The sequence below is a fragment of the Pogoniulus pusillus genome, chromosome 28 (genome assembly GCF_015220805.1).
Source record: "Pogoniulus pusillus isolate bPogPus1 chromosome 28, bPogPus1.pri, whole genome shotgun sequence".
Taxonomy (NCBI): Eukaryota; Metazoa; Chordata; class Aves; order Piciformes; family Lybiidae; genus Pogoniulus; species Pogoniulus pusillus.
In genome coordinates, this window is record NC_087291.1 from 7433384 (window position 1) to 7455162 (window position 21779).

General features: G+C 41.3%; 1 protein-coding gene across 1 annotated transcript in view; it reads left to right on the top strand.

The window, feature by feature from the left end:
* The window catches only part of HIBADH (3-hydroxyisobutyrate dehydrogenase), a 98901-nt gene extending 78813 nt beyond the window's left edge, over positions 1 to 20088 (top strand). The window contains exons 5-8 of the mRNA XM_064167021.1: positions 2164 to 2297; positions 3120 to 3196; positions 11967 to 12123; positions 19045 to 20088. Coding sequence (XP_064023091.1) covers positions 2164 to 2297; positions 3120 to 3196; positions 11967 to 12123; positions 19045 to 19203 — 527 coding nt within the window. The 3' untranslated portion in view covers positions 19204 to 20088. The remainder of the gene's footprint in view (positions 1 to 2163; positions 2298 to 3119; positions 3197 to 11966; positions 12124 to 19044) is intronic.
* Positions 20089 to 21779: the final 1691 nt, after the last annotated feature.

Consider the following 21779-nt stretch of genomic DNA (forward strand, 5'->3'; position numbering starts at 1 on the left):
AAAGGCCACAAGAAGGTCACCTGGGAGCCTCCTCTTCTGCAGACTGAACAGCCCCAACTCTTTCAGTCTGTCCTCATAGCAGAGCTGCTGCAGCCCTCTGATTGTCCCCATGGCCCTTCTCTGGACACACTCCAGCATCTCCACATCCTTCTTGTAATGGGGGCTCCAGAACTGGATGCAGTACTCCAGGTGGAGTCTCAGCAGAGCAGAGTAGAGGGGGAGAAGCACCTCCCTCAACCTCCTGGTCACACTTTATTGTCTGTTTTCACATAATTGGTAGGTATTTGTTGGTTTTGAGACCTTGATCTGTTAAATTTGCCTGAAATTCATTAGTGACTTCAAAAGGTGATGGAAGTTGGAAGGCAGGATGGGGGAAATTGATGCTTGACAGGTACAAAATGGGATAGCTACAAACATAGTCACACAGAGCAGTTGCAAAGAGTGCATCAGTTGGCATTTTTATGGGAAAGCAAACAATTTTTTTTCTAATTCTTCATTGTGAGGAGCTGTATTATAACTGTCCTTGATGTTGAGAAGGATGTCAGGTACTGACCACTTCATTCTTTAGCTGTGGTACAGCTTTCACATGTGCTTACGTTTTTAATTCAAGAGAAGCTCTGATTAGCCTGCTGTGATTGCCCACTTTATCAGAACTTTTTGTGCATAAGCTTGGCTGCTGTCATGAGTTAGTGGTGGCCTTACTTTTCTTTTTTCTCTTTCCAGTGTTTTTTATTGCATAATTACATTTGTTAGTGGGAAACAGAACTGTCTTGTTTAAGTTGGATGTATTTCTAAGAATAATTTCTTTGTTGTCAGAGGTTGGATTGTATTTTTGTTTTGTGAAAAGTCTCTTCAGCTGATAAACTTTTATGAGTGCATTTTCACTTCTTGCTACATAACATCTAGCTCAGGGAAGAAGACTGTTCTAGTTATGCTCTGGAAACTATTTCAACAGAAACATTGATGTGTGTTATGGTAGCTAGTTGGTGACAAAGAACCATAGCTGGAGGGCAGCCCAAAGACTCACTGCAGAAACAAAATGGTCTGCCAAATGAAGTAAGAACAAACTGTTTTACCTGGGCATTCTGATGGTGAGAGTACTGTACCTATTTGAGCAAGTTTCATTTCAGAGTGGGTTGTTATCTGCAGCTGCACATTGTAATAGGCCAAAATTTGATGTGTAGCACAGGGAATACATAGTGGCTGTGGTCCCTGCCGAGGTGAAAAATAGTAAGCTGATGTGTTCATCAGTTTGGTTTAATTTTTGTTGGCAGTTCTACCCATTAGATGTTAGTAATTAAGGATGCATGAGTATTCCATATTAGAGCTAAGCTTACTTTGAGGAATAGAATATGACACTGAGATGATAAATATCACATGAAAAACTTGTTGGGTTTGTGCTTAGGAACTATACAATCAAGAACTATAATGTATGCTTACTGACTTGTGGTGAAGACAGAAGAGACTTAGAGGAATAAAACTCTGAATAGTGTGTTTGTGTATAATTTTTGCTTCCCCTTTTTTTTCCCCATAGTTCATTGTAGATGTGTTAAGTTTATGTATAGGAAACTAACTGAAACTTTCTCAGATTGAGTAAAATTTTGCTTCAGATTGGAAACATAATAAACTGTAGAGATTCAGGCAGCTTTGTTTTAAGTACCTATGTCTTTTAAGTCGTTCAAAGTCAGGAGGTATTGGTAAAAATTAGCCTAGGTTTGGAAGAGCTGATAAATGCAGAGTTAACTTTGAGCAATAGTTTGTCAGGAGTCACATATGAAGTGTGGGTTTACAAAACAGAAACTGTATTTGGTAATTCAGGTACAGCAAATGTTGTGGGGTGCAGAGTTGCAGAAAGGGTTGATTCTTCATATGAAACTATAAAGAGTGACATTGGCAGTTTTCTGTAAGTCTTCTGAATTGTTTATCCACCAGTATGCCTGAAAGATAAAATGACTTTATTAAGATCAGTGATCCTGTAGGTACTGGGGCTATAGGCTTACCTTTAGATAGACTTGGAGAAGTTCATTCTAAGTGAAGTCTTAAGTACATTAATTTAGCATCAGACCCCTCATTAGCAAGATAGATTACTTAAGTTGTATGTTTCTGTGGTTGTTTGGGGTTTTTTTTAATAGTGGTATTAAACCAAATATTGTCTTGATTCAGGTGTTGGAGCTGCTCGAGCTGGAAACCTTACTTTTATGGTTGGTGGAGTGGAACAAGAGTTTAATGCTGCCAAAGAGTTGCTGACCTGCATGGGTTCTAACGTGATCTACTGTGGAGAGGTTGGAACTGGACAGGTAATGCTTCCTGAGGGGTTACTAGTTATCTTGGTCTTCTATTTTTGCTGCTTTGTTTTTCTTTAATGATGCCTAATCTTTTATTCCAGAGCTAAACACATAATAATTAGGTGTTTTAAAAAAGAGTGGATGTGGCACTTGAGGCCATGGTCTAGTGATGAAGGATGCTGGGATGAAGGTTGGACTGGATGATCCTGGTGGTCCTTTCCAACCACGGCAATTCATAGTGATTAGATGTTGTGCTGAGGGATTTGGTTTAGTCAAGGACTTGTCAGTGTGAAACTAATGATTAGATTTGATGATCTTGAAGGTCTTTTCCAATCTAAGAAATTCTGTGATTCTGTGATGATATATCTTTTTTTTTTTTTGCTTGCTTGCTTACTTGATTTCAACCTTGTGTTGATGAAATAACCTCTACTCCAGCTTGTTATGTAGCTTAGCAACAAAACATCTGACCTGGTGTTTCTCCACATTGGCTTGTATAAGATTATTCTTCTTAGAGGGCACAGATTTTATTTTTGGTTAGTTTTTTTTCTGAATTAGGGTTTACTGAATGTGCTGAAGGACAAAAAAAGTCCCTATGTGCCACATGTGCTAGCTGAGATACTTTACTAAGAAAAGAAAAAGTATTTCCTAATCTCTGAAGAAACCATAGGGTAGCTCTCATTGATTTTATACTATTGTAGATCTATGCTTTCTGGTGGTACCTTTAGAAGAGACTTGTCAGAACTGATCATACTGTCCCAGACTCAGTTAAAGTAAGATTCCTACATTAGGTCAATGAAAATACAGGTACTAATTGACAGTTTAACTTATTTTCAGGCTGCAAAGATCTGCAACAACATGCTCTTGGCCATCAGCATGATTGGAACTGCTGAGGCTATGAATCTTGGAATCAGGTTTGTTTGATGTTTTTATGTTCAATTGAAGCACTTTTCCTGTTAACAGCTTTTGTGGTTTATGCTTGAGTTTTGATTGAGAAAGTGATGATGAGCTAGCACAGGTAAACTTTTGTTAGAAGTTTTATAGAACCATTAACATGCTAAAGAGATTATTTAACTGAAGTAGTGCTGTGCAGAACTGAATATTTGCTGTACAGGCTGTTGAATTCTGCATCTGAAGTTTAGAATGTATTTGTTCTACTCTAATGCAATGTACAATAACATCTGTCTTGCATTACAAACATGCAGACACAATACATAGGTAACTTCTTGTTTGTATTCTAAGTTAATATACAGTATATTCAGAAAGTGATACTCCCATATGACTCTTGCTGGCTTTGTTTGCTGGGTTAAATTCTTCCAAACTATATTGCAAAGTAAAACTTCTAGTACTGTGTGGATATCAAATTAAGATCAAAGGAAAAAAAAAAAGAGGCATCTACCTTCCTGTTGATCTGTTGGAAGGTAGGAGAGCCCTGCAGAGGGACCTGGACAGGCTGGATGGGTGGGCAGAGGCCAATGGGATGAGATTTAACAAGGCCAAGTGCAAGGTTCTGCACTTTGGCCGCAACAACCCCAAGCAGCGCTATAGGCTGGGGACTGAGTGGCTGGAGAGCAGCCAGGAGGAAAGGGACCTGGGGGTACTGATAGATAGTAAGCTGAAGATGAGCCAGCAGTGTGCCCAGGTGGCCAAGAGAGCCAATGGCATCCTGGCCTGCATCAGGAACAGTGTGGCCAGTAGGACAAGGGAGGTTATTCTTCCTCTGTACTCAGCACTGGTCAGGCCACACCTTGAGTGCTGTGTCCAGTTCTGGACGCCTCAATTCAAGAGAGATGTTGAGGTGCTGGAACATGTCCAGAGAAGGGCAACAAAGCTGGTGAGGGGCCTGGAGCACAAATCCTATGAGGAGAGGTTGAGGGAGCTGGGGGTGTGCAGCCTGGAGAAGAGGAGGCTCAGGGGTGATCTTATTACTGTCTACAACTACCTGATGGGACACTGTAGCCAGGTGGGGGGGGGCCTCTTCTGCCAGGCAACCAGCAATAGAACAAGGGGACACAGTCTCAAGCTGTGCCAGGGTAGGTATAGGCTGGATATTAGGAAGAAGTTCTTCACAGAGAGAGTGATTGGCATTGGAATGGGCTGCCCAGGGAGGTGGTGGAGGTACCGTCCCTGGGGGTCTTCAAGAAAAGCCTGGATGAGGCACTTAGTGCCATGGTCTGGTTGATTGGTTAGGGCTGGGTGATAGGTTGGACTGGATGATCTTGGAGGTCTCTTCCAACCTGGTTGATTCTATGATTCTATGATTCTGTTCAGTTCTGCAAAACTGCAATTCATCCTAATTGCCAAAACTCCTGCTTTGTCAAACAGCTGAAGTATGCTCTGCTTCAGTCATGTCAAGGAGAAGAGCACCTTTTCTTTTCTAGCAGGGGATATGTCTGACTTGTTAGTGGCAGCATATTCGAACAAAATCATTTTTTCCTTTCCATTTGTCTCTTATTTGTTTCACTGTGGCCTTTGAGATTTTATTTTGTTTTTCAATAGAGTGCATAGAAGTACCCATTCAGCATTTGAACCTTTTAGCCATATCTAAATGGCTTGCAGATTTATAGACAAAGAAGTCCTGTGTTCAAGGAGATTATCTTTCACTTGTGTATCTTTAAGGACTCTTCATGAATTATTTATCTGCTCAGATGCATCCTCAAAATTGTCCTGCTGAAGCTGCACATACTGTAAATACTTATCAGCTGGGCTTTAGACCATGTGTTCATGTGGATTTGATACAGTATAAAAACAGCAAGAGGGCATCAAATGCTTAAATAAATAAAAAAGACTGCCTACATATGTGCACATATATGAGGCAATGTAATGGATTCACATTTCCTCTTAATTACCATATCAAGATGCAGTTGTTTTATTGAATTGCCCTTGTCTCAGATGTTAGACTATCTTGACCTATTAAGTTGTCATGTTGTAATTGAGATAAAAGAGGAATTTGCTTTGCATCAGTGCTAATTGGTTTATCAATACCCCGTACCATTTACATTTTAAAATTGAGAGTCTGTAAGATACTGAAGCATGTCTGCATCAAGCCACAATAAAAACAGTAGCATTGTTTGCAACTATTGTAATCCAGTGAAGTGTAAAGCTTTCATCAGGTTCTGGTTTAAGTCGTGGTTCACTTAATAAAGCTTATGCAACTGATTGTTCGTTCTATTTTTATCTACATTTCTAGGAGTTGTTAGAATCACAGTTGAAGATAAAATAAAAGCAAGAGGTTTGGAAGACAGACACTCTGGGCGTGTAAACCCTGTGCAGAATGAGTGGATGTCTGCAGTCACTGTAGCTTTAAGGTGTTAAGAATTTTCACTTTCTGTTTTGGCTTTTTTTTTTTTGGTTCAGTTTGAATATTGGCTGGATCTATATTCAGCATCTGTAAGTGAAAATTCAGTCTGAGAGTGGCAGTATGCAAACCTTCCTACCCTACAATCATGGTAATCAAAAAGGAACTGCACTTGCTGTAAAAGAAACCTGCTGATTGTAACCTGACTTAGACAAAGAGGAAAATCTCATTTAGCTCAAAACTGCGTGAGGGAGGTATAAGACAGAGGCAATAATTTAAAGCTTTATGAAGTAATTTAGAGCCCTTGCATTGATTTTAATGTGCTGTGATTTAAATCCTGGAGAAGATGAGTTCCTCTTATAACTAGACTAAGAGCTTTCCACTTTTGATATGTACAGGTTTCTAATATACAAGTAAATGGTTTTAACTCCAGTTTAGAAGTTTTGCTATATTAATAAATTTGTTAGATTATTTTGTTTCTAAGTCTGCAAAGGATGTTATGGCTGCCTAGTCTGGAAAGAGAAGAAAGCTGAGTTTCATTTATTAGATTGATATATATCTGGTGAAGAAAGTCTGACTCTGACCTAATAGTGGTAAAGAACACTAGAAATCTAAAAAAAAAAAAGCATCATAGGAATTGTGGAGCTTAGACATGTTCTTAACTTGTAGCTAGAATATAAAATACCTTCATGTCATGCATTGTATACATCTCCTACATCATTTAAATCTTAAGGTTTAGAGACTTTGGATAATTAATTACAGAAAATATTTCTGACTGAACTAGATGAAACTAGAAAGTCACACTACAGCACCTTCCAGAAACCAATATACACTCTAAGCTCAAGTCTTCAGAACATTGTGATATTAATTCTATTAATAAACCACTTAGTTTCTAGTGTTTTCATAAACCATGCAGCCTCAATTTTCATTTTCTGAAGCAGAATTACTGCTCTCTTAATTTCTTTAAAGTATATCTGCTATTGTTTGGGGTTTTTAATACAATTTTTTAAGCCTCAATGTAAATAGCATAAAATTTAGTAAGGAGGAGGGAAAGCTGACATTAATGAGCAAAAAATCCACAATATCCTCTCAGAAAAACAGACAATATTGCCATATATTTTCTGAATGTATATTAATTTCCTTATATTGCTTTTCTGCTTTACTCTAACGTCACCTTTATTTACTGATACTCTTCTGTGCTAGTTTGAGCCTAGCAGGGATATTTTGGTGAGAGGAATTAGATTATAGGCTGTGAAAAGGAAACAATGGTGATGTCTACTGCACTCATAAGCTTGCTGAGATGTATAAGAACAAGAACATAAATATAGATAAGGCAGTTGATTGCTCTCCAAAATAAGCATGTGATGGTTCGGGTGTTAGCTGCCTCCCCACGCATAAGAAAATCACCCAGACTAGACTCAGCTGTTAGAAATTGAATGAAGCTTTATACTTACACCTTAGCACAATATACCAGCAGATATTTACACTATATAGGGCTACAGATAGAAATATACAAGTTAAAAAAGTAATGCAGAATCACAACAGCCCTCCCAGAAACCAGAGTCCCTAGGAGGGGCTCCCAACCACCCTTTACTGATAATCTTCATTTACTAATCTCATTTCATGGGAAGTGATTTGGTTTAAATCCTCTAACTTGTTTTTTGTTTCAACATCTATCCTGAGTGCTCACCGTTGAAATGCTTATTTTGTACTATTTCATTGGTTTTCCCCCTTAATTTCCTGATGCTTTCTGTATGTTGCTACTGAAAGTAGGAAGGTGTGGCAGACATTCTGGCAGTGAATTATATTGGCTTTTGTTTTATTCCTAGTGTGACGGTGCAACTTGCCAGGGTGAAAAACCTTGTGCAGATTTTGCTATGCAGTTTAGTGGATAATATGCAGATTGCAAAATATTGTAGTGAATTAATGTGCCAAACCAACATGCAGACTACATGTGAGCTTCACCAGTAGGTAATAAAAACATGCAATGATACACTCCACAGCCAGAAACGGTTTTTCTTTTGGCTGATCATCTGAGTGTCAGTAACTTTGTTTCATGGGAACTCAGGGCTCAGTAAAAGAATGTCTAGTGCTAGCAAAATAAAGCTTGAAAATGAAATATTGCTGATACCTGGTTTGTATTTAGGTCAGATGGAAGTTGCTGCCTGTCAGGCAGTTTTCAGTCTCTTCAGAAACTGGCTGCCACAGATTCAGGGAAGACAGAGCAGCAAGATTGCTTAATATAGTTGGAAAATAAGGGACTAGGCGAGCTGTTAGAGCTCTATGGTAATAACCTGACTGCAAAACCACTTTTAGACTTCCAACAGCAGAGGAATTCATGTCTGTGAGGAGAAACTGCAGCGGCACCCAGATTTATCCCAGAAACTGCCAATACAGCTCTTTCCGAAACAATTTTACTGTATATTAATTTATGTCTGCTTGGAGGGGTTTTTTTTGATACATAAAATGAAAAAACAGTGGAAGAATTTGGCCCTCTGATGCTGAGTCCAAAGGTAGTTTCAGTCTCTAGATCTGATTTCTGTGTGCTGTAGATGGAAGACCTGAGGAGAAATAGGAGTCAGTAGTATAGAGAGGAGCATATGCTGCAGGCTGAGGGATCATTAGCTCTGGGCTGACTCACACTGCAAATTGTAGGAAGAATGCCTTGAAAAATAATTCCCTCCAAGAGCACAGTGGCTCTGCTGCCTTCAGCATGGGGCCATAGCTAAGTCTTGTGAAGGTAGTAATGACTTTTCAAAGCACTTTCCTTGTTTAAAACACCATTGGCGAAGTCATTTTTCAGCCGCGGTAGAAGGGTCCTAAGGTTCTCCATTGCTATTTGCAACTTCATATGGGGTTTGCCTGAAGCACCCTGACATGGACAACTCTCAACAGTTCAGTGACTTCAGCTGTTAAACTTTAACATCTTTTGAGATCCCACATTTTCTGTTCTGAACTTCTGGTGGAGCATGGGAAAATTTCAGTAGGTGGTTTTATGACAGACTCAGCAAAACTTGAGTTTTGAGCAGTGGCCAAGACCATTTAATTGTTTGGGTTTTTTTTTTCCCCTGCTGTATGTGGGTCCATTGCTGAGTTTCTGCTGTTCAGTTCATTAGGAATGTTACTGAAGAAGCATTGATTTGAAGGAAGCAATTGTTTTTGCTCTATTATAAGTACATTTAATACATGGGCTTCTTTTCTGCTTATGAGGGAGAAGAACATTTTGGTAATTGTAAATTCACACGTGCATGCACAAGCTCTTGCCACATCCAATGGCAAGTTGTTATGGGGACTGGCAGACTGTCATCATTTTGATAGCTTGAGCAGTATATCTCCTGAACAGCAATGGAGCTCTTATGCAGAGAGTATCATATGTTCCCAGCCAATTTACAGGGAAACAGCAATAACATTTTATCATGGTTGAGAGCCCAGTAGCTGCTTCCTATTAAACTTGCCCTTTCAGATACCTGTCTTGGATTAATTTGTTGATTTCAAATGGAAACTCAGTCTTCTCCACTGAAGCATGACTTTCTAGGATAGACTCTCACTGAATGACAATTACTGTATATTCTAGCTGGTTTCAGACCATTACAAGCTTTGGGCACAGTGGAAGACAGAGGACTTCTTCAGATTTTAATATATGTCTAATTTTAACTGTCAGTTATATATGCACCAGTGGGTGAATCCTTAGAAAGATGAAATGCAAAGCACTTCTAACTTGCTCTTATTAATGATACACTTGCTGCAAAGGAGAGGGGAAAAAAAAAATAGGTTCAGGTTTCCTGAAGAGAACCTGCATGGTGTTAAAGAGCAATGAATGAATTCTGAAGAATCTGGGTTTTAAACATGCACTATCTTCCTTTTCCTTTGCCTAGAGCGAAAAATATGCCAGCTGTAGTGCAGACAATAGTTTACATATCTGTGTAATGTATCTTTTAAAATATGCTTTCACAAAGAGGCAGTTAAAACACAGAGAAGAGCATTCTTTGGGAGGGTTATGTGCACTTGGAAATAATAAGCTCTCCGTCTTGCAGTATACTCGCAGCTGTAATTATGGACCTCTGCATGCAACTGGATATAGCAGAAGCAGGCACCACACTGCTAAAAATAGTGATCTGGAGGTAACAATGATAAGGAAACAGACAAGCCAAGAAATTTCTTTCAGCCAAAACAGCAACCCCTCTATTCAAAAGCTCAGGCAATGTCTGTTCCCAGTGCAAGTTTTTTAGGGTGACAGCAATTAAAACAATTATTCAGAGTGCCTTTTGATGAAGACTCTGATGCACTATGCCAAAGTATAGTTGAAATACTGTGAGAACATATTGGTGTTGGATTTTTTTTTTTCAAGTAAATGGCCATTGAAAAAATTCATTTGAGTCCAAAAAAGCATGAGGGGAGTAAAGCTTGATCCCATTCAGGCCAGCATGAGATTTTCCACTGAATTCATGGGGCTGTTGTAGCAATTCCTTGATAAAAGTTCACAGCAGTGATTGGAAAAAACCCTACCTTTGTGATACAGAAAGTGATCTTGCTTTGCATTGGGAGGGCAGAATTACAGGAGATGCATGTTGTAATGGGAATGAGAACTGGACTGCTATCTTAAATATAGGTTTTAAAATCTGAAATACCTACTGGAATAAATAAACATAAGTTTTAACAACTTTTCCATTTTGTCATCTACACCTTGAGTGCCTGGAAGTGATGTTAGGGTCACCACAGCTATGGACAGCTGCAAAAAGTCTGTGATGTAAGTGCTAATATAAAGAGTATTGAGTTCTGTGAAAAAACTTTTATAGAAGGTTGTAATATATCTCTTCTAAAATGTCCTTTTCTCCTCTTGGGTCGTTGCTGGAGATAATTCCTTTGCCTTTTTTTTGTCATGAATTTGTACAGGGACAGATAAACTGCTGCTTCTCATCATTGCTGTAAGTGCAACTGGTCTAAAATTACACCTGCAACTTAATATGAACATAATTGTGAATTAAATAGAGGGTTCATTTGCTATCATATTGAAGAACTTCAGGGTGTACATTGAGCAGCAGTCTGTGCCATCAGCTCCATAACAGAACAAATGACAATTCTACTTGGACACGCATTGTTTTATCAGGATCAGTAACCTTATCAACAGCTGACCCAGAACTATAATGTATGTTTGCAAATAGACAACATATCTCACAGTGAGAGGCAGACTTGCCTCATAAGCAGAAATGTATAATGAAAATTTAATAACAGCAAAGAAAAGAATCTACAGATTTACAGATACTTTTGAGAAGTGTGGCATTTCTGTTCGTGTTATCAGAGCAGGATCATTTCCATTATCTTGCTTGCATCAGAAATGCACCAGCACTCATATATAAACACATCACACAAGTACTTCCACATTGCTTATCACAGTATCACAGTATCATCAGGGTTGGAAGAGACCTCACAGATCATCAAGTCCAACCCTTTACCACAGAGCTCGAGGCTAGACCATGGCACCAAGTGCCACATCCAACCTTGCCTTGAAGTGCCCCAGGGACGGCGACTCCACCACCTCCCCGGGCAGCCCATTCCAGTGCCCAATGACTCTCTCAGTGAAGAACTTTCTCCTCACCTCCAGCCTAAATTTCCCCTGGCATAGCTTGAGGCTGTGTCCTCTTGTTCTGGCACTGGCCACCTGAGAGAAGAGAGCAACCTCCTCCTGGCCACAACCACCCCTCAGGTAGTTGAAGACAGCAATAAGGTCACCCCTGAGCCTCCTCTTCTCCAGGCTAACCAATCCCAGCTCCCTCAGCCTCTCCTCATAGGGCTGTGCTCAAGGCCTCTCCCCAGCCTCGTCGCCCTTCTCTGGACACGCTCAAGCATCTCAACGTCCCTCCTAAACTGGGGGGCCCAGAACTGAACACAGTACTCAAGGTGTGGTCTAAGCAGTGCAGAGTACAGGGGCAGAATGACCTCCCTGCTCCTGCTGACCACACCATTCCTGATGCACTTATGAATGTTTCTGCTTCGTTCAACTTCAGAGAATATAACTTTGATTTGAAGAACCAAGTATCTGACCCAGTAAGTAGCAGAACAAAGAATGTATCTTAGTCATTTAAATAGAAGGGAACTGCTGTTCTCAGAGGAACTTTATTTTGCTTGCACTTTGAAATTGCAAGGTGAAGGGGAGTGCTCAGTGCAAAAGAAAAAAAACAAAAGCTTTGAAAACCTGCTGCTTAAATGGGGGATTGATGCTCTGTATCTTAAGATACAACATCCCTACCCCCAATATCAATACTGTGTCATTTTTCATGACTTATAATAAAGGGAGAGAAATGATGGTAGGGCCCTAAGATATAAAACAAGTCACCCATGTCTTGTGCGTTTTGACATTAACACTTCTCTTCTTTGACCTTTGACAGATTAGGCCTTGACCCAAAGCTGCTGGCCAAAATCCTAAATATGAGCTCAGGTCGCTGTTGGTCAAGCGACACGTACAACCCCGTTCCTGGAGTGATGGAAGGAGTGCCATCTGCTAACAATTATCAAGGTGGCTTTGGAACAACACTTATGGCTAAGGTACTTAACATTTGCATGTAAAGGATGTGCAGTTTCTTCTCCCTGGGCTTCTAGCAACTGTTCCTCTCAGTGAAAATTTATGATTGCAGGGAAATAAGGGTGCTTGAACAGAGGGGAACTCAACCTCCTGCTATAGCTCTGAATTAATGAGTTGTGCAGGGGCCTTTTCCTTAGCCTCCAGCCTCTTGCATGATTGCTCTAGAATTTAAGGGTGTAAGCTCAAGAGAGCAATTTGGGGAAATCCAGATGACCTAATTATGTGCAAGTGGCATAAGCATCTGAGATTTTGGGCCCAATCTCTTCCAGATACCTTAAAGTGCACTACTGGACATGCCCTCTAGCATCCTTGCTAAGCCAACTGCTTACATGCTTATCTTTCTGCCTGAGGCCATTCAGAATGCAGAATGCAGACAGATTTCAACCCACACACCCCTGCAGCCTGATTTTTCTGCAGATCTCTGCACCATGCAGTGAGGTGTCCTGAATTATCTTTGGTGGTGGTAAAAGTAGTGCTTCTTATGAATAATAACCTAATAATCTAAATTACTTGTTCATGAAGTGGAAGATAAGAGGTTTAAATCCTTGTCAGCACGAGGAAATTGTAGCTTAAAGCTATCCTGTTCCAGAAGCATGCACCTACTGCCATGCTTTTGGCTGTTTTAGGAAGAAGAGTGTCCTGAGTCAATCTGTGGTCAGGAAAACAAAGCTTTTAGATGCCAAAGTAGGCAAGCAGGTCAGGGCCCTGCATCCCATTGATGAGGGAGACACTGCTGGAGGAAGGAGCTACAGAGCTCTGACTCTTGAACTGCTGATGTGCTCTTAAACTACTTATGCATTTAACACATTGATTGCCTAAGGTAAATTACAAAACCAGTCCTGGAAGAGATCTCTCATCTAAGTATGTAAGTGCAGAAGATAATTTCAAGCTGGGTACTGTCCTGTGGGAGACTTTTGAGTTCATACAGGACAGATTTTAGGCACACTGATTTGCGAGTGCTCCCTACTGGTGTCTAGGTTCTAATTTAAATTCCCAGAGACTCAAATATATTTGATAGAACCAATAACAATTTTTTAGAGTGCCTTTCCCTCTTCCCCCTTCTTTCCCAAAAGAAAGAAATTAGATGTAGAGAGAGGAAAAGGTAAGCACGCCCAAATAAATAATCTCGCTCTGGTTTGGAAGTTAAAAGGAAAATTTAACAGTGAATTAAAAAGGTATCTGAGATGGGGAAGGTACAAAGGTATAGGGAAGGAAAAAAACAAATGCAAAATGTGTAAATGCAACCAGATTTTTGATGGTGATGGCTTTGTCCACCTCGTGTGTGATGACCACTTGGTAAAGCAAAAGAGAATCAGGAACAGGATGGTGATGCTGGTAAGCAGGGAGTGCAGAGAGAGGGAGAGAACAGGAAGTCCCCCTGCTTTTATAGACCTTTAGACAGGAAGGGGGAGTGGGCTAACCATCAATCACCTGGTGGTGTTCAGACCCACCCCTGGGGGAGGGGTCAAGACCTCCTAGGGTCAGGTTCGAGGTCACTCCCCCCGCAGGGTTAACCCTATACAACAGGTAAGGTGTTCTGGCTATTTTCAGCTCTTCCACCTACGGTGGAAATTAAGCATTTAAAACCAAAACGACATTCTCAGAGCTGGTGATCAGACTCCAATATTACCACACCAGTCTGCATGATGCTAGAGTTCCTGTGTGTAGTCTTTGCCTACTGATACTGTTCCTGTCATTTTGCAGTTGATTAATGTCAGTTGGTGCATTTGTGCATTCAGTGGGATTGGCCAGATTGTGTCCAGCAAGGGTGTAGAGTGTTTTGCATGCAGGAGCACCAAAAGACTTTGTAATGCTGCAGTGTGCAAAACCCTGCAATGGCTGGACTGCTCCATTTTCCATTTATGGTCCAACAGGCAGAAGCTTTAGTTTCTCTGAAGGTTGTGTTAGGATATTGGAAAGCTGCAGTTTTTCTGTCGTGTTCATGTCATTGCACATAGAGGACAATAAAGTGTTGTTTAAATTATTGATTTATAAAATGAGGTAGGTTCTTGTTTGGAGTTTGCTAGGGCTTTTGATTAGAGATAAGCAACCTGGTCTTGGCTCTGTGTCAGAGCTCTTGTTTCTGTCTTGTGTGCTGTTTTTAGAATCTCTTCTTACTCTTGTGCCCTGCTTCACACTGCAGTCTCTGTGCTCTTAATTCATAATTCTTGTCCTGAATAACCTCGCCATACAGATGTGATGGGGACACACATTTCCTCCCTTTTAAATGTCTTTCTAAAGGTTGTTTTTTTCTTTTGGGCTGCTTCTAAGAGAAGCCTGCATCTCCTCTGGAAGCTGCCTGCAAAGGTCATTCTTTCACTGGAGGGTTAGCAGCTTGGCATGTGCCTGTTTAATCTGCCAGCTTTTCATTATAATGCATCAGTGATAACTAGGAGAAGAGTTTCTCAGAGAGGTTTGCAATTACTCTTCACCTTTTCTGACTATGCCTCTCCTGTCAGTCCTGAAGAGTACCTTCTTTAGGCTGGAAGGAAAACACTAAATTCCTCTTATGCCTCTTGAACAATGCTGTGTTAGTCTATGTAGATGGAAGATTACTTGAATGAGTAAGGCGCCAAGAGAGTGGATCCATGTTCAGGGTGCACCACTTGGTGCAGTGGAGACCTTTTTTAAGACACTGCTCCTTAGTTTGTGGAAAGACTTTTGGTGCTATCTATTTCATCCTGGTAGGTGGCATATCATGCATGCAGTTTGTGAATTGCTCCACTCAAGGACTTGTTTTCTGGAAACTCTGGATGTTTTTTTCAGGCCAGGCTGGATCTGGCTCTGGGCAACCTGATCTAGTGGAAAGTGTCCCTGGCCATAGCAAAGGGTTTGGAACTAGATGACCCTTGAGGTCCCTTCCAACCCTGACAATTCTGTGAAACACAGAGCATGCTTTTGCACATCACAAAAAAGTAAAAACTGTATTAAAAGAAGAAAGTGGATGCAACCCTGAGGTTAAGCAAAATATGCCATGCAATTAAAATACTAAGTAGTGATCCAGTAACATGGTCACTAAACACAGTTACTAGACTCAAGTTACTGTTCATAGATACAGTAGAAGTCAAAGAATGTCTTTAAAATATATTGTCAACATAGTATCTCTCAAACAAAGCCAAAGGTTCCTTATTTTAAGTGTTTGGGACTGAAAAGTTGGTCAGACACCTCTGAAAAGGCCTCCAGTCTTGAAATCTGAATTTGGCCAACTTAGTGTCAAGTCTGCTCAAAAGATTTTGCATTTTTAAATGCATTTTTCTCCCACCTTTGTATCTGAGGCATTGCAGACCAGAAGTTCCATCTTTCATTCACAGCACAGCTGCTAATTGAATGTCACCTTTGAATCCTGAGAAGAAGTAGATTTATTTCATACTATTCTGGACTCACATCGAGACAGCCTTTGAGCTTTATTCTGAGTGGCAGTTTAATTTACATCAACTGCAGAATATAGCTAAGGATGCAGGTATTTACAGTGTGGGCACTGGAAATGGATTCTGAAGGAGAGTCTGCTTCCCTATTCCACACTGAGAAAAATGGACTAGAATAGTTGGTACAGTTGACACATCTGGGAGGTGTTGCCAGTTCCAGAGAATGCGAGAGAAGCCATCAACCATGCTCTGATTTTTGCTTTTCCAAAAAGGTCAACAAAGGGCAGATTTCTTTCAGAACTGTTTTGTAACTATTTCACCCAAGGAAACTCCAGCATCAAGAGAGAAAGTGCAAAATACTTTGCAATTTGAAGCGAAAGCTAAGATTTACTTAAAAGTCTGTTTGGTTTTTAACTCCAAAGCTCTAACTTATGGAATTAAATTTACAAACAGAAAAAAAACTTAACCTTGACTTTGGAGTCAGGAGTCCTTGTCCATTTAATTGCTGTGATGTCAGGTGTTTCAATTGCCTTAGAGCCAGAGTTTCATGCAGGATCAAAGAAGGTCAAAGGCTAGAAGGGACCTCAAAAGCTCATCCAGTCCAACTCCCCTGCCAGAGCAGGATCTTCTATACCAGATCACACAGGAACGCATCCAGGAGGGTTTTGAGTATCTCCAAAGAGGGAGGCTCCACAACTCCCCTGGGCAGCCTGTTTCAGTGTTCTGTCACCCTCATGGTCTCTTCTACCAGGCAACCAGCAACAGAACAAGGGGACACAGTCTCAAGTTGTTCCAAGGGAGGTCTAGGCTGGATGTTAGGAGGAGGTTCTTGACAGAGAGAGTGATTGGCATTGGAATGGGCTGCCCAGGGAGGTGGTGGAGTCACCATCCCTGGAGGTGTTGAAGAAAAGCCTGGATGAGGCACTTAGTGCCATGGTCTACTTGATTGTCTAGGGCTGGGTGCTAGGTTGGACTGGATGATCTTGGAGGTCTCTTCCAACCTGATTGATTCTGTGATTCATAGTGGAAAAAAATTCCTCATTTCATTATTAATGTAACCAGTACTGCTTTATGAAATTGTATTTGTGCTATCAGGCTACTCAGAACTTAGAGATTTTTAATGTGAATGTCCCTTCGAAGAGAAGTAGGTCACAATCACTGCCACCAAAACCAAGCACCTTTAATAGCTTTGAGTTAGGTGACTTTGCCATTCTGCTATTATTCCAGGATATGATTTAAGCTTTGTTTAATAAAATGGATAATATAGCAACACATTTCATGAAGAGAGTTTAGAAAAGGCTAGGAATATGTCATTAAATATCTTACTGTAAGTGAAGTTTAAGTACCTGTTCCTAGATTTGTCAGGTCATCAGTCTTCCAACAAAATTGCTAGACAAGGAGGAATGATCTGCACTGATGCAGATGCAGAATATTTTGTATCCTGTGACATCTGATACATCTGATTTCCCCATTTTCCTGGATCTTGAAGTCATTCGAGGGTAATAGGAAGAGTAACTATAATTCTGATTTGTATCAGAATGACCTTTATAGAGCCGATTTACAGATCAAAGTGACATTTAGAGAGTAGAGTAAGATCTTGAATTTCCTTGTGCTAATTCAAATCCAGACACACAGAAAGTAAAGACCTGTCTTGTAAGTCATCCTTGAGAAGCCAAAGGTGCCCTCAGCAGTACCTGCAGTCTTTCAGTTCTTCTATATCAAAGATATTTTTGTTTATAAATAGAAAAAACAACCCACTGCAAAGTGAATAAACCATCATAGTCCTGCATGAACACAAAGTCCAGGCACTTCCTAGTAACACTTCAGAGGTCCTTTTGCAACTTCCTTGAAATGTGGACTGCAAAATAGATTTTTCTTACCAAGACCTTATAAAGGGACTTAGAGGCCTGTCAGCTTTACCCTGATGATTATGGGGAAGATTATGGAATGGTTTATGTTGAGTGCTCACACAGCATGTGCAGGACAGCTGAGGGGGTCAGGCTCAGCTGGATTGGCATCCTTAAATTCCTTACAGGCTCCCCAGAGAGGTTGTGGAGTCTCCTTCTCTGGAGCCTTTCAAGGCCTGTCTGGATGTGTTCCTGTGTGATCTGTGTTAGATAGGATTGTCCTGCTCTGGCAGGGGGGTTGGACTCGTTGATATCCTTGAGTCTCTTCCAACCCCTTACACCCTGTAGTCCTGTGATCCTGTGAAATGGTGGTTCTGCTTGACCAATCTAATCTTCTGTGACCAAGTCACCTGCTTAGTGGATGAGGGAAAGGCTGTGGATGATGTCTACCTGGCCTTCAGTAAAGCCTTTGACAGTGTTTCCCACAACATCCTCCTGGACAAACTGGCTGCTCTTGGCTTGAATGAGTGCACCTTCAAATTTGCTAATGCTACAAAACTGGGAGGGGGTGGCCAACATCCTGTTAGGCTGTGCAGCCATCCAATGAGATCTGGACAGGCTGGACAGCTGGGTGAAGGCAAACCTCATGAAGTTCATAAGGACAAGTGCAGGGTTCTTCATATGGGGAGGAATAACAGCAGGCACCAGTACAGGTTGGGAGTTGCCCTGCTGGAGAAAGACCTCAGAGACCTGGTGGACAGCAAGTTCTGCATGGGCCAGCAATGTGTCCTTGTGGCCAAGAGAGTCAATGGTGTCTTGGGGTGCATCAACCAAAGTGTCTCAGCAGGTCTAGGGAGGTTCTTCTCTCCCTCTGCTCTGCCCTGGTAAGATCACACCTGGAATACTGTGTCCAGTTTTGGGCTCTCCAATTCAGAGAGGTAGGGGCCAGCTGGAGAGAGTCTTGCAGAGAGCCACAAGGATGATGAAGAGACTTGAGCATCTCCTCTATGAAGAGAGACTGAGAGCCCTGAGGCTGTTTAGTCTTGACAGGAGAAGACTGAGAGCAGATCTGATTAATGTCTATAAATATCTGACATATGGGTATCAAGTGGCTGGGGCCAGTCTCTTTTCTCTGGTCAGCTGGTAAGACAAGGAACAATGGCTACAAGCTGGAACACAGAAGGCTTCACCTCAACATGAGGAGAAACCTCTTTACAGTGAGGGTGACAGAGCACTGGAACAGGCTGCCCAGAGAGGTTGTGGAGTCTCCTTCTCTGTAGACTCTCAAAACCCACCTGGATGCATTCCTGTGTGAACTACCCTAGAGGATCCTGCTTTGGCATGGGGATTGGACTTGATGATCTCTGGAGATTCAACCTCTAGCATTGTGTCCTGTCCTGAAGGAGGCTGCTTGCCTTGCAAAGGTTAGGGTTGTTATTTTGAATAGCATTTAAGTACTGTTTTAAAGGCTAAACACGCCTCCCTTCTTCCAGGTCTGCAGTTTTAAGGCTGGAGTATTGTATTTGTTGGCAGTAGAATTCTCTTCAAAATGAAAGCCAAATAACCTATAATATGTACATGGCTATTTATGTCCTGGTTTCTCCCTTGACTTTTTCTCTTTTTCTTTCATTCTTCCCCCCTGTCCTTTTCCTCCTCTTCTCCTTTCCCACAGGATCTTGGCTTGGCCCAGATTTCTGCCACCAACACAAAGACGCCGGTTCCTTTGGGATCCCAGGCACATCAGATCTACAGGATGATGTGTGCAAAAGGCTATGCCCTGAAAGACTTCTCAGCTGTGTTCCAGTTTTTACGTGAAGAGGAGGCCTTGTGAGTTGTCTTCTGAAAATGGACACAATAACAAACCACACTTTTTTTTTTTCCCCTTCATCCTTATAGCTTGAGAAGTATTTGGGTTAAATCAAATACTGTGCACCCTGATCCCGTACAGACTAATCATCTTTGGTTGTCTAGAACACACCAAGCTCTATGTTTTTATCCTTCAACCTTGAAAAAGCAAGCCAGAGGAAGAGGGTGTTAGGCAACTGCCAAACAGTAATTTCTTCTTTTCTTTTCCTTGGTTTTTATTTTTTACAAACCACTGAAGTTGGTTTTTTGGTTTTGTTTTGTTGTTGTTGGTTTTTTTTTTTCACTAGATGCAATAAATACATATTTTTTTATGAAACACTTAGATGTTGGCATATAAAATGACTTACAGCTACAAACATAGGTGAAATTTGAGCAGTAAAAGAATGTTGCATAGTGATTTTATGCTATACAGTGATCTCTTACAGTTTAAAATTAATACTTTAGGGGAAAAAGGGAAGATTTGTTCAGTGAAGAAATGCAGCTTGAGGTGGATTTTATCTTTATCTTTTTTTCTTGGACCTACTAGCCTTGAGTTGATCAGCAGTGAATTTCCCTGGGATTCAGGTTGCAGATTAAGTTTATAGGCACATGTCCCAAAGTGGAGAGCTGTTACAGCATGTTTACCTGCTAGGCTTAGTTCAGATGACATAGATGTGTGTTCCCTCCTGTAAAGCTCCGTTACTGTATTTTGCTAACCCAATTTTCTATTCTATTCTGTCACACATTTTCAGAACTCAAGAGCAGCACACACTAGAAGTTCTAACAAGCTGTACATTTGTTTTTAAGTATTTTAAATATGAAGAAACCTCATTATTTTGAAAAGAAATAAAAATCTATACTGCTAAACACATGCTGGTTGACTTCTTGCTTCTTGTTTTGCTGCGCTCTTGTGTACGCACAGCTAATAAAAAACTTGGACTAAGTGGTCTTGCTTTTTAATTTGCTTGGTTTTCTACAGATTGCCTTACAAAACCAAGCTCTTCAAGAGCATTTGTGGGATGCACGTGGTAATGTATTTGCATATGTAGTCACTTAACCATTCATCATCTCTTTGGTCTTGCAAACATACAGGTACACACTCTGCTTTATGACTATACTCAAGTTGAGCTCGCTGGAATTGCTTGCATCCAGCCTTTCTTGCAGGCTCTGAACTATAGAATCAACCAGGTTGCAAGAGACCTCCAAGATCACCCAGTCCAAGCTGTCACCCAGCCCTATCCAGTCAGCTAGACCATGGCACTAAGTGCCTCTGAGCTTAATGGTCAGTGGCTGGAGGGCAGCCCTGAGAAAAAGGACCTGAGGATCTGGGTTGATGAAAAGCTCAGCGTGAGCCTGCAGTGTGCACATGCAGCCCAGACAGCAACTGTGTGCTGGGCTACATCAAGAGCAGTGTGGGCAGCAGGGCAAGGGAGGGGATTCTGCCTCTTTACTCTGCTCTCCTCAGACCCCACCTGGAGTACTGTGTGCAGTTCTGGAGCCCCCAGCACAAGAAGGACATGGAACTGTTGGAGCCAGTCCAGAGGAGGGCCACCAAGATGCTCAGAGGGCTGCAGCAGCTCTGCTATGAGAACAGGCTACAAGAGTTGGGCCTCTTCAGCCTGGAGAAGAGAAGGCTTTGAGGAGACCTTGGATAGGCCTTCTGGTATCTGAAGAGACCTACAGGAGAGGTGGGGAGGGACTATTGACAAGGTCTTGTAATGACAGTTCAAGAGGTAATGGGTTTAAACTGGCAGAGGGGAGATTCAAAGTAGATGTTAGGAAAGGTTTCTTTCCAGTGAGGGTGGTGAGACACTGGCACAGGTTGCCCATGGAGGTTGTGGCTGCTCCCTCCTTGGAGGTGTTCAAGGCCAGGTTGTATGAGGCCTTGAGTGACCTGTTCTAGTAGGAGATGTCCCTGCCTATGGCAGGGGGTTGGAACTGCATGATCCTTGAGGTCCCTTCCAACCTAAACCATTCTATGATTTTAACTATGCATTCACATTCCTGTTTAGGTTGTATGACAAAACTTTTTATATGTGCATGTTTGGGTAACAAAATTGGGTGCTTTAGTTAGCTCCAGTCTGTGAATAATCTGACAACTTAAGATGTTCTGCTTCAACACATTTTATTTTAAGACCTCACACAAAGTGTCATTAAACAGCACTGGTTGAACTTTTCAGTTTTCTTTGAAAACTCTTTGATGTTCTAGGATATTCTGGGTTATATGTACATGTAGGACTACTGGGAGCAGTACTGCTTTGATAAAACTGCAGTGTCTACAGAAATTAGACATCAAACTCCCCACAATAAGATCTGTTGAAATTGCAAAGGCAGCCACTCAAGTGGTTGCTGGATGATGTGGAAACATGGAGTCACTGTCCCTGGAGGTGTTCAAGAAGAGCCTGGATGAGGCACTTAGTGCCATGGTCTGGTTGACTGGCTAGGGCTGGGTGCTAGGTTGGACTGGATGATCTTGGAGGTCTCTTCCAACCTGCTTGATTCCATGATTCTATGATTCTGTGGAGCCATAGTTGCAGATGTATGGTTCAGCCTTTGATAACA